Here is an 18985-nt window from a genome sequence, read left to right as displayed (position 1 = left end):
TCAGAAGAGGGCATCGGATCCCATTACAGATGGTTGTGAGCCACCATGTGGTTGCTGGGAATTGAACTCAGGACCTCTGGAAGAGCAGTCAGTGCTCTTCACCACTGAGCCATCTCTCCAGCTCTCTACACTGTGTCTTAACTCCTCTGTTACACTGTCAGTTGAAGAGGTTCATTCATTTTTATGTTTGCTAGACATGATGAGTAGTTGGCCTAAGTTCCACCTTTGGCAATAAATAAATGAATCTTTTGATGAAATCAGTGAGTGGCCAGTCAGGGATAGCAAATATTCTTCTGTCCTCTACAAACTTGTTTGTCTCGGAATTAGAAGAGGGGAAAGGGACAGGGTAGTACCTATGACTGAGAGGGAGAGATGGCTTCTGTGGATGAGAAGACGGGCTCAGACTTAGTCTAGGGTAAGAACCTTCTTGCTCTTTTCTGTGTAACCTTAGCTACTAATCCTCTTGGAGGCTCAACTGATCATTTGAAAAATAGGGATTTTAGTAATATATAGCAGGGTTATTGAGAAGCTAAAAAGAATTTGTTTCTGTAAATGACTTTACCTAGGACCTGAATGGCATGTAGGTACCTTAAGAAATGTCATTTCCCAAGACAGAAACTAACAGTTCACTATAAGATGAAACCAGCAACTGAAGGGCAGGGTCCCAAGTCGTTGGCTCTTTGATTAAATGTTTACACCCTTGCTTAATTTTTCTCTGAAATAAGTAGACATTAACATCCAATACTTTAAAATGTCCCCTTCCCTAGAAGAGGCACCTCTGGGGAGGAAGAAGCCAGCGAGCCCCAATGTGGAGAGGAGCCCCAGTGTGGAGAGGAGCAGTGCTGGCCGGCTGGACACGAGCCTGCCTTTCTTCCTGACCGGAGTCCTTGGGAATATATAGGCCCAGAAGAAGTGGAGCCTCCTACTCCAGGTTTTGCAGTCTCACCATTGGCAGTGCAAAAACTCTCCAGGTGATCCCTTTATCACTTACAGAAGTCTCTTCTCTGTGGATATCCTGTCATGACAGTGCCAGTAGGGCCCAATATGCTGACAACTCAGTCTTTTAAAATGGAGGGATTAGTATTATCAGGGATGTTTTTTCAAAATACAGAATGTAGCTGTCCACAGTTATAACTCCATATTTGTATTTAAGTGACTCTCACGTCAGTGATGTGAAGATTTTTTTCACAGCATCTTTGTCACATTTTGCCCTCGCTCGGCAGGTATGGCTTCCACACTGAGCACTGTCAGCTGGCCCTGAGGATGTGTGATGGAGACTTAGGGGCAGCCCTGGAGCATCTTCTCCACCAGTGTTTCTCAGAGACGTTTGGAGAGAGGATGGCACTCTCCGAGGCAGCTGTTTATGTGAGCTTGAATGAATGTGTGGAGCAGAGACAGGAAGAGACGCTTGCTCTCAAGTCCATCTGCGGAGAAAAATTCATAGAAAGAATTCAGAACAGAGTCTGGACCATTGGATTGGAACTGGAGTATCTGACAAACAAATTCTGCAAGTCTAAGCAGAAGGAAAGTAGCAAACATGTACGGGACACTTCGCCTGAAACCTGTAAATTTTACCTCAAAGGAAATTGTAAATTTGGATCAAAATGCAAATTCAAACATGAAGTGCCCCCACATCAAATGATTGGGAGAGCAGAAAGAAATGTAAATGACCCTCACCTCGATGCTGCTGACGAAACAACTTTTATGTATGAGCTTCAGATTCGCTTTTCTAAAGACCACAAATACCCCTACCAAGCCCCCCTTGTGGCATTTTATTCCACCAATGAGAACCTACCTCTGGCTTGTCGTTTACATATTTCTGAGTTCCTTTATGGCAAGGCCTTGGAATTTGCAAAAACTTCAGAACCTGTTGTATATTCTCTGATAACCCTTTTAGAGGAAGAGTCAGAGATTGTCAAGTTACTCACACACACTCAACATAAGTACAGTGTTCCTCCTGTGAACGTCCCTCCAGTACCTTCTGAGACCAGAATAAGCAAACCTGCCTACCGCAAACCAGTGACCCCAAGTAACGCTTCCCTTTCTAATCAAATGCCAGAAGGTACGTACAGTATTGATCTTAGGTACAGGATGGGATCGGCATTCCGAGTAATACGTTTAAAAGTAAAACATTTTGAGGCTGGATGAGGATTCTTTCCCAGTGATCTTGACCAGACAGAGTTTCCTGGCTGGTCATTGTGCCTGCCTGTAACTATGACCCGCAGCTGCAACGCTGCAGTTGAGCTCCCTAGATAGAAAGTCGGGGCTGATGTGTAAGTGTTGTAACTGTGGAGTGAGTGTCCAGCCAGACGGAGAAGGGTCTGCCTTGGTCCTAACTCTGGAAACTGAGGCACTTAAGGCACTTTCTCAGAAAATGGATTTCATGTAACTTGGTTTCATGTGTTTACTTCCTAAGATGTCCATTTCCTCCTGTTTTTAGTATTCTAGGCTGGTAAAAATTGACCAAAATTATGCTGTCTTTATGAATCCTTAAATACAAATATATGTAGGCTGCTGCGTTTGTCCAGTTTCGCCATGCAGATTCTCATACCACAAACTCCTCTTCAGCATTCCTCAATGAACTTACTTTCATTTATGTCTGCATTTCAGGAAAAGATGAAATTTTCCATCTTTCATAAGAGTTCCCTGGCTAAGGGCTAGAGATACAGCTCAGCAGCAGAGAGTCTGCCTGTGTCCATGAAGTTCTAGGTTTAAACCCCAGCACTGCCGGGGGGAACCAGTTTCCTGGTAGATGTCAGAGAGCACTGGGCTGGAGGATACTGCATAGGTAGTAGGTGGACTTCCCGGCCCGACTCACTCCTGAGCAGCAGCTTCGAATATGTGCTATTCACACGTGTTCCTGGGGAAATGTCTCATTTTGTTTCATTGGCTTTTGTGGTTTTTCTTATGCCAGGGCAAACACAGCTATACTAAGCTACGGCCCTTGTCTGACTTTTCAGTAACATTCCTGAGTTTATTTATATACCTTAAATTCACCTATTTAAAGAATATCATTCAATAGTTTTTTTTTTAATGTTTTAGAGTTGTACAGTCATGAGCACTACTCATCTTCCTGAAAATCATCCTCAGTCCCTGGCATCGGCCTAACAACTATTCTCACAACTTTGCCTATTTTATACATTTCATAGAAATGCAATCCTAGGGTATGAAGCTTTTGGATTCTTTCACTTAGCACAATGCTCTCCAAGCTCTCTCCTACATGTCATAGTATGTATTTATTCCTTTTTGTTGTTGAGGGATATTTCATTACAGGATATGCCACATTTTGTTATCAGTACATCATTTCATAAACATTTGGTTCGTTTTATACCATTGAATTTGGGGGACACTTACACGTAGCTGATACATTCTATGTTAATCCCTTGAATTGAAACTTTCCTTCTGGTGCACACCTTTAATCCCAGTACTTGGAAGACGGAGGCAGGTGGATCTGTGAGTCCAGGACTAGCCTGGTCTATAGAGCAAGTTCCAAAGCTACATGAAGAAACCCTTTCTTGGGGAAAGCTCAAGTTAGCATCCTAAATTCTTGCTTCAGAGTAGTATGGAAATAAATGAAGTTTCAGTCAAGCCTCAGGGTTTCCTGTCCTAAGACGCTGTTACTTTGTTAGTGATATTATCCCTTTCCTAAAGAAAGGGCAAATTGAAACTGTTTCCTTTCACTCCTTTCAAGGGGAAAGATTGTCAGAACTGGAGGAGGATGCAGATGAGGATGAAGGACCTGCATCAATTATCGTGGAGAATGAAAGCTATGTGAACCTGAAGAAAAGGAGTTACAAAAGATATGAGCGGCCACCAAAGTCCTTATTTGCTGAGAACAGTAAGATCTGCAGGCAGTTCCAGATGAAACAGGTACTATTCAAGGGCCAGCCAGCGCCACCTCCCTCCTCAGGTCAGGAGCCTCCTCCTCTCCTAGCTCTTGGTTAACACTCCTTCTTCTCTCACCCCTTCCAAACTTACTTCCTTTTCTTTTTTTTTCTTTTCTTTTCTTTTTTTTTTTTTTTTTTTTTTTTTTTTTTTTTTTTTTTTTTTTTTGTCATTTTGAGACAAGATCTTGCTAGCTAGATACAGGTATGGGCTACCACTCCCTTCCTGAGCACTTAGACTTTTCTACATGTCTCAACAAATTTATGTGCATGTGCTAGGTGCTTTGGGGACACTCAGCTAGCAAATAGCAAATGCATGTGTAAACCAAATGTTCTAGGAACATTTGATGCAGTACTAGCTAATTTAATATTTGAAAGGAATATTAATGATATTATTTACCTTAGAAAATCCATATCTAAGAAAAGGCGAAAACTCATATGCCATTTCAAAGGCTTACAGGATAAACAATGTGCCTGAGGTGACACAGATAGTGGTAACAGAAATGTAAGCCAGCTGTCTCGGAAGTCCATGCTGTCTTTACATTGGCATGAAGATTTGTCTTAAAAGAAACCATAAATAAATTTTGAGGACCAAATTGGATGTTATGCAAAGGTTAATTATTGAATGAGTTTGTGGATTAGATTATGTAATGTGTAAGGACCCTTCTGTGATCTTTATATTTTTATATATTATATCATCAAGTATACACTATATGACCATTGATCATCAAATGTATGTAACCATACCATAAATAAAATTACTGAGACAAAAATTATTTGTGCAGTTTGTGACCTATCTAGATTGATGTTATTTGTAATGACATTAGTATAATTCTATATTGTTCCAAAGGATAGCCTATTATTTTTCTTTTAATTTAATTTTTATTTTACTATTTATTTATTTATTTATTTATTTATTTATTTATTTATGAGACAGGGTTCCTCTGTGTAGCCCCAGATGTCCTGGAACTGACTCTGTAGAGCAGGCTGGCCTCAAACTTACAGAGATCCACCTGCCTCTGCCTCCCAAGTGCTAGGATTAAAGATATGTGCTGCAGCCGCCCAGCTTATATTTCATTTAAAAATTTTTATTTTTAAAGAGTATTATTATTTATTTATTTATTTGCACAAATTTGTGTGAATTTATGTGCACTGCGCATGTGCAGGTGCCTTCATAGATCAGAAGAGGGCATTGCATCCTCTGGAACTAAACTGAACAGATGGTTGTGAGCTGCCTGATGTGGGTGCTGGGAACTGAACGCTGGTCCTCTGAAAGAGCAGCACAGGCTTCTAAGCATTGAGCTGTCTCTCCAACTCTAAAAGTATATTTTTAGTTGACATCTAGATACTTTTAAGTATGACATTTCAATACATGGACATGGTACAATTAGTACTTGCTTGTCTTATCTGTCACCTTAGACATTTAACAGTTCTTTCAGAGCATTAAAAAATCCTTTAGCTATTTTGATATATGCAAAAAACATTATTTTAAAGACTGGATCTCTAGCCCACCTGGCCAGAACTTACCATGTGGCACAGACTTTGAACTTCTGTTCCTCCTGCTTCAGCCTGTACTATGCTATAGAGCATTATAGGTTTTCCATTCTATTGAACTTCAACCTGTTCCTACTAACTATCCACAATCCATCTTCCCCATAATATTAGCGTACAATGCAATGTTCAGAATATTGATCATTAGTTGTGAAACTGATTTACATAGTTATGGTGAGTGCCCAAAAAAGAAAGCTTTGGCAATTGCTCTCATTATTGATCTAGGGAAGGACTGATATCATATAGAGCCATGCTGTCTACTGCAGTAACTCCTAAAAGCTTTGGCCATTTACAGTCAACTTTACTCATTAAAATAAATTCATTTCCTCAGAAGAACATTCTGTTCTTCAAGGGCTCAGTAGCTTCATGTGGCCAGAACTACTGTATTGGACAAAGTGTATATGCATCGTTCCTATGGACACATAAATATTTATTACAGTGTTGCTATAAATGTTGTTATTGGTAAGGGTCAGATCACTGCTCAGCAAAGGAGGTTCATACCTTTCAGTTTATGTAGCTATGTACAGCCAGCCTTCTAGCTAATGTCCCCTGGGGTCAGGCAGCCAGCCTTCTAGCTAATGTCCCCTGGGGTCAAGCCTGGTAGCTCTGAATTAGGAGAGCAAACTGATAAAGAGCAGGAACGGTGCATCCCACCGTGGGACTTGGAGGTGAGTTTTGTGAAAGATAACTAAAAGTAATTCAGATGCTGCCTTCTCCTTGATTTTTTTCATTAGGCTTCCAGACAGTTCCATGCAATTCTGCAAGAAAGACAGTTACTACCTGCTTGGGAAGAAAGAGAAACCATTCTTAAACTGTTGAGCAAGCACCAAGTGGTTGTCATAAGTGGTATGACTGGGTAAGAAAGTGACTTATTGTCGGGTATGGTGGCGCATGCCTTTAATCCCAGCACTTGGGAGGCAGAGGCAGGCAGATTTCTGAGTTCAAGGCCAGCCTGGTCTACAAAGTGAGTTCCAGGACAGCCAGGGCTATACAGAGAAACCCTGACTCGAAAAACCCAAAAAGAAAAAAAAAAATTAAAAAAAAAAAAAAAAAAGAAAGTGACTTATTTCCAGTGTAGCTTTAGTGTACATGTAAGGCAGGAGCATTGGCTAGCTTAACCAGATCTGCTTTAAAAAGTATATGTAGCCAACGTTATTTGCACATTTTGTTTATCTGTCAAATATTAAGTGGTATTCCCTGAAGGTGGTTGAATTATGTAGTTTCAGGGCCAAATTACAGAAACCTAAAAGTGGAGCTCAGAAATTCACCCTGTAGATGTACACCTCTGCCATGAGGCCCCTTTCTTGCAGAAGCTCTGGCTGTAGGTGTTCATGAGGCCCATTGCTATGTCAGAAGAGAATTCCGTTCCGACAGCTAGAAAGCTGCGCATCTTCTGTGTTTATCCTTCTCTTTTTAAAGCTTGGGTTATTTTCTCCTACCAACACCTTAAGTAACATTTTTTTCTCTGTTGCATAGTCTCTATGAAAGCAAGCATGCTTATCCAGGGCAACTCTCAGGCTCCATTTAGTTCTTTAACTCAGGATTACACCAAGCATTGTTAGTTTTGCACTGAGACTCAACTCAGATAGAAATTTTATATCTTCTAGTTTCTTGTAGTTTTTTTTTATTTCAGTACTTTTATAGCCAAATCATCCCACATCAAAGAGAAAAATATAAAATACATTTATGTGAGTGTGTGCGTGTACATGTTGGGGCTTGTACATACAGGTGTTGTAAGGCCTTGTGTAGAGAGGCCATAGGAGAATGTCAGATGTCCTACTCTGTCACTCTCTGCCTCAGTCCCCTGACAAGCTCTAACTGAGCCTGGAACGAAGCTAAAGGCCAGCAAGCCCCATTGCCCATTGCCCCTTCTGTCCCTTCCTTACCCCAACACTGGGGTTACAAGTGCTTGCACAGTCATGCCCAGCTTTCTACCTGAGTATTGAGGGTTTGAAGTCAGGTCTTTGGGCATCACTGCAGACATTCTTACCACTGAATCATCCCTGCAAGGCCCTTAGAACACTCAGAGCAGAAGCTAACACTTTCTCTCTGGCATCCATCTGTAGAGTTCACATCCCTACAGACATTTTTAGATCTTAATTGTGTCTTTTTCATAGTCCTCATTTTATAAATGACATCAGACTATCATTCGCTTGCCCTGTTCCTAGGATTATGAGTTCTGGGTACTCCATAGGTAAAAGTGTTAGGCTAAGCAGCATGACTCTAGTTAGCAGTGGATTCCTCGTTGCCTGTGATTGCTTTGTTAACTAGCCCTTGAAAACTTCATTTTAGGACTCCTTTGTTTTGACATACAGATGTGGGAAAACCACACAGATTCCACAGTTTATCCTGGATAATTCTCTGAATGGGCCACCTGAGAGGGTGGCAAACATCATCTGTACCCAACCCCGACGAATTTCTGCAATCTCTGTTGCTGAGCGTGTTGCTAAAGAAAGAGCAGAACGGGTGGGTCTGACCGTGGGATACCAGATTCGGTTGGAAAGTGTCAAGGTGTGTAAGCTCTGCTTGCTTCCGGGGAATGTGAATTAACTGTTTCCATAAAGAAAATCTGGGGGACCTGGGGATTGACAAGCAAGTGGGGATATGTACCTGCAGTTTATTAATAACCACTTTCAGTGGAGTTGAACTCCCTTGAGAAGCATCCTGATGTAAGAACTCTTATCTGGTTGTACCAAATATGCTTTATATAGGCTTTTTAAAAATCCTTTTTAGATTTATTTTATTATATATGTATATGTTATATACATATATACATTACACACACACACACACACACATTCTTGTTTTGCCTGCATGTATGTCTATTGCATGAGGTGCATGCCTGCTGTTTACAAAGACCAAAAGAGGGCATAGGATATCCTAGAACTAAAGTTATGGATGATGTGGATGGCTGTAAGCTACCATGAAAGTGCTGGGAATCAAACCTGGGTCCTTTAGAAGAATAAGTGCTCCTAACTGCTGAGCCACCTCTCCAGTCCTGACTTTTTATTCTTAATTAGTAGAAATGATCTTGCTATTAAACTTGAAGCGAATATAGACTTGATTAAACACCCACTTTAAAGAACTATTTTCTAACCAACCCTGGTAGTACGCACCTCAACTCGCAGCACTTGAGAGGCAGAAGCAGAAGAAGCTCTCTGTGTTCTCCGCCAGCTGTGCTATATAGCGAGCTCTAGGACACCCAGGACTATATCTACCCTGTCTCCAAAAAAAAAAAAAAAAAGGTTTTATAATAGTACTTGGGTAGGGGTGGGGCGTGAGAGAGTCTTTCAACTGGGACTTTCTGGTTGCTATCCCCAGTTCCCCATCCTCCATTGCTACACACCTCTTTTTTTTTTTTTTTCCCCCGAGACAGGGTTTCTCTGTGTAGCCCTGGCTGTCCTGGAACTCACTGTAGACCAGGCTGGCCTCGAACTCAGAAATCCGCCTGCCTCTGCCTCCAGAGTGCTGGGATTAAAGGCGTACGCCACCATGCCTGGCCTCTTTCATAGTTCTGATGTGAAGCAGAAGAGTGTGGCTGACCTTAGTTAGAAGCTACATACTATCTTGTGTTAAGTGGGATTACTGTTGTCTGTTGAGTTTTGCTTGCCAATAGTTACTCTTGTTAATGGGTGACAATGTTCTCTTCTATGTAAGTCCTCAGCCACCAGACTGTTGTACTGCACCACAGGAGTGCTGCTAAGAAGGCTAGAGGGAGATGCGACTTTGCAGGGAGTCACCCACATCATTGTTGATGAAGTTCATGAGAGGACAGAAGAAAGGTAAAAGGAAGGCGTTCCCAGTGGACACACACCTGTAAAATGAAGGTGTGGCTAAAAACTGTTGCTTGCTTCCAGGGGTGTTCCAGACTTAATATTGATAAGTCGTAAGGAAGGCTAAATTAAAGGAAAGGAGTGGCTTTCTTGATCTCCAAGGTTGGAAGCCCAGTGGTTGGAGAGGGCATGCCCATCTCCAGGAAAGCCCCCTGGGCATCGTGCCATGCTCCTGTGGGGTACTCCGTATGTGCTGCTTCTGTTGTTTTCATCATTCTGTAAGCATTCACTCATGAACTTACAGTGCTGACATCAAGTGCCCTGTCTGATAGCAGTGCTGGGGACACAGGTATGAGTAGGAGGTCCCTTGTCTTCACAGTCTGAGAGCAGAAAGAAATGGGGAACTGTGGAAGGCGACACTGTAAGACAGTCAGAGACCACATTGCTGAAGAAATGGCTTTAATTAAGAACTGAAATACACAAGGGAATCCCATCTATGAGTTGGGAACAGAGACAGCTTGGAATGACGTTGTGAACTGAGGAAAGCCAGTGTGGCAGGCAGTGGTTAATGGAAGGGAAGACAGCAGCAGGGGAGGAATGGGAGCCAAGTCTTCAGAGGCCTTATAAACCACAGTAAGGCGTCTAGAGTTTATTTTAATGAATTGGAAATCATAGGCCGGGCGTGGTGGCGCACGCCTTTAATCCCAGCACTCAGAAGCAGGACAGATGAAGTTCAAGGCTAGCCTGCGCTATAGAGCAAGTTTCAGGATAGCCCAGGCTATACAGAAACACTGTCTTGAAAAGCCAAACAGATGCCGGGCGTGGTGGCGCATGCCTTTAATCCCAGCACTCGGGAGACAGAGACAGGCAGATTTCTGAGTTCGAGGCCAGCCTGGTCTACAGAATGAGTTCCAGGACAGCCAGGGCTACACAGAGAAACCCTGTCTCAAAAAGCCAAAAAAAAAAGAAAAAAGAAAAGAAAAGAAAAAAAAGAAAAAGAAAAGCCAAACAGAAAATATATAAGCAAAAAGACTACTTGTTAGAAATCTTTTATTTTCAGGTGGTTTCTTCTTATGGAAATATGAGTTTATTTTTTAAATTAATAAGTATTTATTGAGCTCTGGAAATGTCCTGAGCATTGGAGTAGTGAGCAAAACAACAACCATCCCAAATCCTTGAGAGTTTACATTCTAATTGTTATGGGAGCCCAATAATAATGTGAATAAGTAAAATACAAAGTGTTTAGTTCTAAGAAGAAAAGATAAGAAGTACATGGCAAGAAGTGGGGTTCATGTGAAATTTAAGTAGGTTAGCCAAGGCTAGCCAAGGCAGGCTTTGCTGAACATATTTTAAGTAGTCATGAAAGAAGTGAGGGTGCATCCATGTAAGTGGCTGGCCTGTCACTGATGTGCAGAGACCCTAAGCTGCATTCCACAAGGACAGCAAGAATGGAGTCCTGAAACCTGCCTGGTCGGGGGAGCGCAGAAGGAAGTGAGGGTGCAGTGAACCATGCCAGTAAGCACTCTAACGAGAAGTCACTGAAGGATTCTGAGGAGAGTGGCATACTCAGATGACGTTTGAATAGAAGTAGTAGTCACCTGTGTTGGTCGTAGACTGTGGGAAGATGAGGGCTAGCATAGACTAGTAAAGAATGTTGCTCGGTGTACTGTTAGTCTGATGAGTCCATCATTCCACAATTTATGGAGGGCGTTGTGGTTTGTTTTCACTAACACTAGGCCCAGGAGTGTTTGTGTCATTATCTAGACTTCTAGCCTATCCTTTTAACAGCCTCATGCCATCCCATAAACTGGATTTTGTACACTTAGCTCTTATAAGCACTGCTATAATGAAAACCTTTGTATGTGCCTTTTGTTTACCTATAAGGAATCAGAATGATCACTTCAGTGATAATCCTTTTATATTTTGATTGGTATTACACTGAATTTGCTGACGATATCTGGTGATTTGCATTTTTAGATTCTGAACTGTTCTCAACCAGGACTGTGGCACATCTAAGTTTTATAGTTTTCCCCTAAGTCTCAAATGCTCCAAATACACAAAAGTCATTAGTTTTCCTATGTTGCATGTGTCTGACCCTTAACTATCTTTTCTTGTCTCCAGTGACTTCTTACTGCTAGTTTTGAAGGACATTGTGATGCAGAGAGCGACCCTCCAGGTCATTCTCATGAGTGCAACTCTGGACGCTGGGCTTTTCTCCAAGTACTTCAGCTACTGCCCAGTCATCACCATACCAGGTGAGCAGAGCACACTGTTCATCTCATGCCACTGCTGGGACATAAGGAAGGCTCACTACTTCAGAGTTCATTCAGAACAGGAGGTATTTCTACATGTCCTAGAGAAGTAGTTAATTCACAGCAGAACAACCCAATATAAAGCAACTGATGAAGAGGTAATTTATCCCTTGCCAGATGTTAATTTTATATGTGACCTTAAAGTCGTAGTTCTTACGATTTCTAACATTCTGTTATGTTTAACATCAGAATATATGTTTTTAAGAATAATCTGTCATAAAGAGGGAAAATATGTCAATGTGTTCATTTATGGATTGTGCTACATATCCAGACACTGATTCACTCTGAAGGAAATACACTTGGGTAATACAGTTGGAAAGTCTGTTTTCTTCTGATGCTTCTACAGCCTTGTGGAATCATTACTACTCTGAGCCTGGCCTGTCTTTCTACAGTTGATTGACTACCACGGGGACAGTTTGGAAACACTGACTGAAGTGGTAGCATTCCTGGTGACAGCAGAGGGAGAGAAGGAAGCACTGCTGGGTCCAGCATCCAGGGTTGACTATTTAGTCACTGTGGAGGGAGCGTGGGAGAAAGGAGCAGCGTGATGGGCTTTTAAAAGGCCCATGGGGAAACAATCATTAGAACTTAACGCCTACCAATTTCTGTCATCAAAACCTTTTTAAGAATATTTTTAAGCACCACTAGCACTCAGGAGGCAGAGGTAGCAGGCTTTCTGAGTTCAAGGCCAGCCTGGTCTCCATAGTGAGTTCTAGGACAGCCAGGGCTACACAGAGAGACCCTGAGTCAAAGAACAAACAAACAAAACACTTCCAATATCACAGGGGGGAAAAACACGTTTTATTTTTCCAAATACTGTTTTAATATGTACATGGAGTACACAAACATACACACAAAATCTCCAACTTCGCTTACTGGAGATTCTGGTGATTCCAGTTTGTTTTCTCGTTTTCTAGGCCGTGCATTTCCTGTTGATCAGTTTTTCCTGGAGGATGCCCTGGCTGTGACAAGGTAAGGAACGATCTCGGAACACAGGCACTGTTTATCTTGAGTGTGCCCGGGTGCTGCCTTCCTTTTTACTTCCCTTCCTCTTTCATCTCACTTCTCCATTAAGTAGTTTGTTTTTCTCTGTGTGTCAGCAAGCAGACTCTAAGTTCTACTTGTTATTTACTAACTCTGAGAAGTGGTTAGTGTCTCTGCATCTCTGTTCCAACAGCTGCCGAGTGTGTCTATCACTGGTAGCATTTCCCCAGGTAACGGGGACCAACTGAGGAGTTAATAGTGTAATAGTTTAACTCCAGTAACAAAAAAAAAGCATTCGCTGTTCTAGAAGAGCTAAATTCAGTTCCCAGCAACTGGGACTGCAGCTCCAGAGATCTGATTCTCTCTTCTGGCCTTTACAGGTACCTACATGGCTAAAAAATAAAAATAAAACCAAATAAACAAAGTGCTTAGAACTGTGCCTGACACATGATACATGCTTTATAAATGTTAACTGTTTTCATTATCATTATGTTCTCAGGAAGTTTGTAATATGTGCTGAATGTTAGGATGTTTATGTAGGGGACTGGAAAGATGGTTCAGTGGTTAAGCATACTGACTGCTTTTCTAGATGTCATAGGTTCAATTAACAGCACCTACATAGGGCTCATGGCTATTTATACTTCCACTCTCGGAGGATCTGATAGTTCTGGCCTCCCTGGCACCGGGCATACCAACATGCAGACACACACAAAGACACAACTAATTAAAAATAAATCTTTAAGATTACTTTTTAGGAGCCAGATGGTGGTGGCACACACCTTTAATCCCAGCACTTGGGAGGCAGAGGCAGGCGGATCTTTGTGTTCCAGATGAGCCTAATCTACAGAGTGAGCTCCAGGACAGCCAAGGCTACACAGAGAAACCCTGTCTCAAAAAAAAAATAAATAAATAAAAATAAATAATTTTTTCTTTTTTTTTTTTTTTCTTTTTTTTTTTGAAAAAAAGGAGGAGGCTAGATGGCTTAGAGAGTAAAGATACTTGCCACCAAGCTGGTATTCTGAGTTTGATCCTGAAAGCTACATGGAAGGAGAAAACTGACTTAGTAAAGTAGTCCTCTGAGTCCATTCAGGCAGGCAGGCATGCAGGCGTGCAAGCTTTCGCGTGCACCCTTGCATGCACATGCATGCACACGCACACATGCATGTGTATACAAGGAAAAAAAAAAAGAGCAATGCCTGTATGGTTTCAGGACTGCGTAGGAATGTCCATTGCTATTGTATACAAACAGGTTCTCTCTGGCTTTTTGACCTTGAGAATCATTCAGGCTTTCATGCTTGCTATGTTCCTTACTGTTAAACCCACCCTTGCCGTCTATCAGATTTTTTTATTATTATTAAAGATTTATTTATTATATGTAATTACACTGTAGCTAACTTCAGACACTCCAGAAGAGGGCATCAGATCTTGTTAAGGATGGTTATGAGCCACCATGTGGTTGCTGGGATTTGAACTCTGAACCTTCGGAAGAGCAGTCGGGTGCTCTTACCCACTGAGCCATCTCATCAGCCCGTCTATCAGATTGTTAGCTGTCACTTCTGTGACAAAAACTTCTAGATCAGGCTCTTTATTGCCAAGTACTAAGCCTAGGGTGGTATGGCCGATGTGGAGCAGCTCGCTTAGAAGCCTCAGCAGCACCACCCGCTGCTCCTCGGGCAGCAGACTGGTCCCTTTTTATTCTCTACCTCTCTCCACCTTCCCTTCCAAGGCCTCCTTTTGCCCTCGGCTTGCACACCAGCCACCTTGATGAAATTCCCACCTGCTTGTTCCTTAGAGGGCTTAGGCACTTCTGTTGTACCTCTATTGGCACCTTTTCCAATCCATGTTGCACTTCTGTTGTTTTTCTAATGGCACTTTTTCCAGTCTGCCCTGCAGATTAGCGACCGTCTTAAGTCTGTTCTTACTGGTTTTCAAGTTTCTTAAAAGGCTCTCTGTACTTCACCACACATCACTGCACCATACTACACCACACTGCTATGGCCCCTGCATAAAACTGACATTTGGTAAATGCCAATATGAATGTTGAATGGGAAAGGAGACCATGGCATTTGATGGTGAGAAGTAGCTGGAGAAAGTCAAAGATTATAGAACCACCAAGTTTTAGACCTTACAAAAAACTAGAATCATAAAGAAGCACTAAAATGGGAATTATCTGGGAGAGCAGGGTAGGAGGGCAAAAAGGAGCCCCACTTGTTCACTGGCCTCCTAACCCTTACCTTTCCCAGGGCCTCTGAGAAACCCTAGACCTTCAGAGGAAGAAGTTTCCAGTTATGTCAGTCAATTCTCCCAGATGATGAGAAAATAACTCTTGAAATGGACCCTTGGAAGTTGTGTGGCATGGTGATTTAGTGGTAGGCCTAGAACTCCAATCTAAACCAAGTACCAAGTGTAGACTTTTCCACTTCACCATAATAATAGTATTTGTTAGTTCTCTCTAACAAATACTAAACTCTCTAGTGAGAGTCTTGCAGTGTATTTGATTATGGTCTTGTAGCAATGTTCAGAAAGGACGTGGTCATTTGGGTCTACATTTGGGTTCATAGGCTAGATTTAGCTGCTTTAGAATGATAGTTAGAGCCTTGGGGAGATGGGTGAGCGTCTCAAGGAATGCATTAAGGTTTGGGCACTGCAGCTGAGAACGGAGCTCAGATGTCCCCTGAAAGGCCATCATTCCTCCTGAGCACGTCCATCATCTCATCTGAGTTAGATAGGAACGATAGACAGAAACAGTGACATCCATTCCAGTGTTCCCAACCAAATGGCACAGCCAGCACAGTCCTGCTCTCCTAGTCACGGAGGTCACACATGAGCTGGGCAGACACAGCAGCGTTCTGCTGAGGGTGAACAAAGTGGGAGAATAATTTCTTTCTTCTGCAGCAGGAACACACCACAGAGACACATTCCTTTATCTTCTCCCTCAGGTATGTGTTACAGGATGGGAGCCCATATATGCGTTCCATGAAACAGATTGCGAAGGAAAAGCTTAAAGCCAGGCACAACAGAACTGCACAGGAGGAGGTAGAGGAAGACCTGAGGCTGTCCCTTCATCTCCAGGACGAGGAGGAGTCTGTCAAAGATACAATACCTGATCAACAGTTAGATTTCAAGCAGCTCTTGATCCGTTATAAAGGTACTGTGCTTACTTAGGAATGGTGTCAAGTATGCCAAAGTTGCTTGTCATTTCTTTTATACCATGACCCAGAGAAAAGAAAATCAGGACTTCCTTTAGAGTAACATTGCCTTACAATTGTCAGAACAACTTTAAGCTTACAAGCCCAGCAGTCCGCTGCACACACTGCAGCTAGCATACCTGCCAGTAGGCTTTGCTTAGTTTGTTCTGTTTTCTGATTATTAAAGAAAAGTCTTTGGTAGGAGAGAAAGAAAAGCCTGACCCTGCAGGAGTGACAAGGTTAGAGGCTCTTACAGAAGATGAGTGAGAGATAGGAGTCTGGGAAAAAGAGCAGGAGGTGAACTGAGAGCTGGGACTAGCCTCAGCTTCAAGGACAAAGGCAAAGTAGTAACCTAGGACTGGCTCCCTGTGTGCTCACCTCTGATTACATGCACAGCAGGCCTCATAATAGGAAGGAACAGTAGCCAGGTGCACTTTGTCACAGAGGAGTGGATCCTTAACAACACAATTCAAAAGTTTCAAGGAGGACGCTTTTAAAAGATGTCATTTTATTTATTTATTTATTTATTTATTTATTTATTTATTTATGTAAAGATTTATTTATTTGTTATATGTAAGTACACTATAGCTGTCTTCAGACACTCCAGAAGAGGGCGTCAGATCTTGTTACAGATGGTTATGAGCCACCATGTAGTTGCTGGGATTTGAACTCTGGACCTTTGGAAGAACAGTTGGGTGCTCTTACCCAATGAGCCATCTCACCAGCCCTTATTTATTATTTTGATTTGATTTTTTTTTTTTTTTTGGAGACAGGGGTTTTACTATATTTCATGGGCTAGCCTTGAACCCCTGCTTCAGCCTCCCAAGTAGCCAGATCTATAAGTATATGGTATTATACTCAGCCTAAATATGTTATTTTTAAAGTTCATATATAGTTCTGGTGTGTAAAATTTACCTGATACTTAAGTAAATCTCATACTTCTCCATGAATGACTTAATTACAAAGGGGAATTAATAACAATTACATGGGGAGAATGATCAGGCTAACCACACATAAAGGGGCAAGCCAAGACTGCAGCCCTCTAGCATGCGGTGAACACCTGTAGAGATTCTACAACATTGTTTTGTGTTATTTCAGTCAAAAAACGTGTGACTTGATTGTAGAGAACACCAGAAAACCCAAATAGAAGGACACACTACAAAATAATCTTTAAATGCCAATATTGGCCTGGAGAGATGGATTAGTGGGCACATGTATGAGGATTTGAGTTCAGAGCCCCAGGGCTTGCATAATGACCAGGCAAGTCAGTGAGCACTCGCACCTCCAGCAGGAGGTGGGCCTGGAACAGATACAACAAGCAGGAGTGTCTTGGGGCTCACTGGCCGTCAGTCGATTGAAAGTGGGCTTGAGGTTCAGTGAGAGGCCCATAAGCTGAGGAGGCTTTTGCTGACTCCAGTGGGTAGGAAGTTTATAGACTCTTACCTGTATCACTTGTGGATCAACATCAAAGGAACGGAGTAAGCTCTTTCAGGGGTCGGGGGTCAAAAGAGGACCTGGGACTCACTATGTAGAACAGCTGGCCATGAACCCACAGAAATCTGCCTGTCTCTGCCTCCCAAGTGACGAGATTAAAGGCCTGCAACACTATGCCCAGCATCGAGGAGGTTCTTAAATTCACATGCATCCTTCAAGGAAGAGCCATCATTTCTGTCACTGTCTCAAAGGGACCTAAAAGTTGAGCACTGTTGGAGGATGCTAGTGAAACAAACTGTGTTCCATCCATGCCTTACCTGGGCTTCTAGATGATCTGACTCAGGGTTTGAGTGAATCTGGCAGGGGTTTCTAAAATGTGTCTGGCTGAATTTTATTCTAGATCTTAGACTTTGAGTAAATACTGGTGGTGAGAGGAGGAGGGGAGAGTTAAAAGCTCTAACAGGGAAAGAAAGCACTGTCAGGCAAGGGCTTTCTCTTTGGGTCACTGCTCCAGTACAACAAAGTATGTTTGGGCTTGGGCTGTAATCAGTTGATAAAGTCTGTATCAGCTTGGGTGGGAGCCTTGGCTTTGCTCTCCAGCAATACAGAAACTAGATGTGCCGCCTTGTGCATGAGGTAACAGCACTTGAGAGGGAGGCAAGAGGATCAGGAGTTCTCTGGCTAGCCTTAAAGAGAGGGGGAGAGAGTGTGTGTGCACTTCTGTAACCAATATTTTCTGAGGGACTAAATGAAAAAGGTCGCCAAGTAAGCACCTTAGATTCGAACTCCTGTGCTACTGAACTGACCTCACAGGTGTAAGGTCTTCTGATTTTTATTTTTCTTTCAGGGGTGAGCAAGTCAGTCATCAAGACAATGTCTGTGATGGATTTTGAAAAGGTCAACCTTGAACTAATAGAGGCCTTGTTAGAGTGGATTGTAGATGGCAAGCACTCCTACCCTCCAGGTAACTCTCTCCTCTCAGGCCCCAGTGATGCACACATGGAACACTTGGTCCTTTGCAAGCTACAAGTCTTCTCGTGAGTGGGTTTCCTCTATGTCCCCACTGCAGGCCATCCTGTCTGTGATCTTTTCCTCACTCTTACTCTGCATAACATGACAGCTGACCCCTCTCCCCTCGGTAGTGTATAACTTAAGAACAAGGGTTTTGCTGGGTAGAGGCAGAGACAGGCAGATCTCTGAGTTGGAGGCCAGCCTTATCTACAGATCAGGTCCCAGGACGGCAGGGCTATGCAGAGAGACCCTGACTTGAAAAACCAACATAAAAAGAGCAGGGGTTTCTTGTTCTCCTGTATCTCTTAGCTCCTAGGAAAAGGCATGGAACATCTAAGTATAGAACTTTTTTTAATTAAGACAGGGTCTCACCTTGAGGTCCTAGATAGCCTAGAATTCATTATGTAGACCAGGCTGGCCTTGAATTCACAAAAAGCCACCTGCCTCTGCCTTCTAAATGCTGGGATTAAAGGTGCACTCTACCATGCCTAATTAAAAGAAATTTTTGTTGAAGGGTTGGTGCTGATTGAGTGGAATAATAGATCGATAAAAGACTTTATATGGGCTGGAGAGATAGCTCAGCGGTTAAGAGTGCCGACTGCTATTCTGAAGGACGTGAGTTCAAATCCCAGCAACCACGTGGTGGCTTACAACCATCCGTAATGAGATCTGATGCCCTCTTCTGGGGTGTCTGAAGACAGCTACAGTGTACTTATATATAATAAATAAATAAATCTTTAAAAAAAAAAAAGGCTTTGTATGCTCACTACATAGTGCTTAGACTTTGTATGCTCACTACATAGTGCTTAGACTTTGTATGCTCACTACATAGTGCTTAGACTTTGTAT

At 42.4% G+C, this 18985-nt stretch overlaps 1 protein-coding gene across 4 annotated transcripts in view; it reads left to right on the top strand.

The window, feature by feature from the left end:
• Positions 1 to 18985, top strand: part of Dhx57 (DExH-box helicase 57) — a 49312-nt gene that overhangs the window by 10773 nt on the left and 19554 nt on the right. For all 4 annotated transcript variants that reach the window (XM_021217715.1, XM_021217714.1, XM_029531312.1 and 1 more), the window contains 10 exons: positions 768 to 971; positions 1224 to 2062; positions 3692 to 3870; positions 6170 to 6291; positions 7751 to 7946; positions 9093 to 9217; positions 11330 to 11463; positions 12438 to 12492; positions 15444 to 15652; positions 17974 to 18090. In XM_021217715.1, coding sequence (XP_021073374.1) covers positions 768 to 971; positions 1224 to 2062; positions 3692 to 3870; positions 6170 to 6291; positions 7751 to 7946; positions 9093 to 9217; positions 11330 to 11463; positions 12438 to 12492; positions 15444 to 15652; positions 17974 to 18090 — 2180 coding nt within the window. The remainder of the gene's footprint in view (positions 1 to 767; positions 972 to 1223; positions 2063 to 3691; positions 3871 to 6169; positions 6292 to 7750; positions 7947 to 9092; positions 9218 to 11329; positions 11464 to 12437; positions 12493 to 15443; positions 15653 to 17973; positions 18091 to 18985) is intronic.

Source organism: Mus pahari, chromosome 18 (genome assembly GCF_900095145.1).
Source record: "Mus pahari chromosome 18, PAHARI_EIJ_v1.1, whole genome shotgun sequence".
Taxonomy (NCBI): Eukaryota; Metazoa; Chordata; class Mammalia; order Rodentia; family Muridae; genus Mus; species Mus pahari.
Note: the sequence above shows the minus strand (reverse complement) of the source record. Positions and strands in the feature narration are given on the sequence as shown.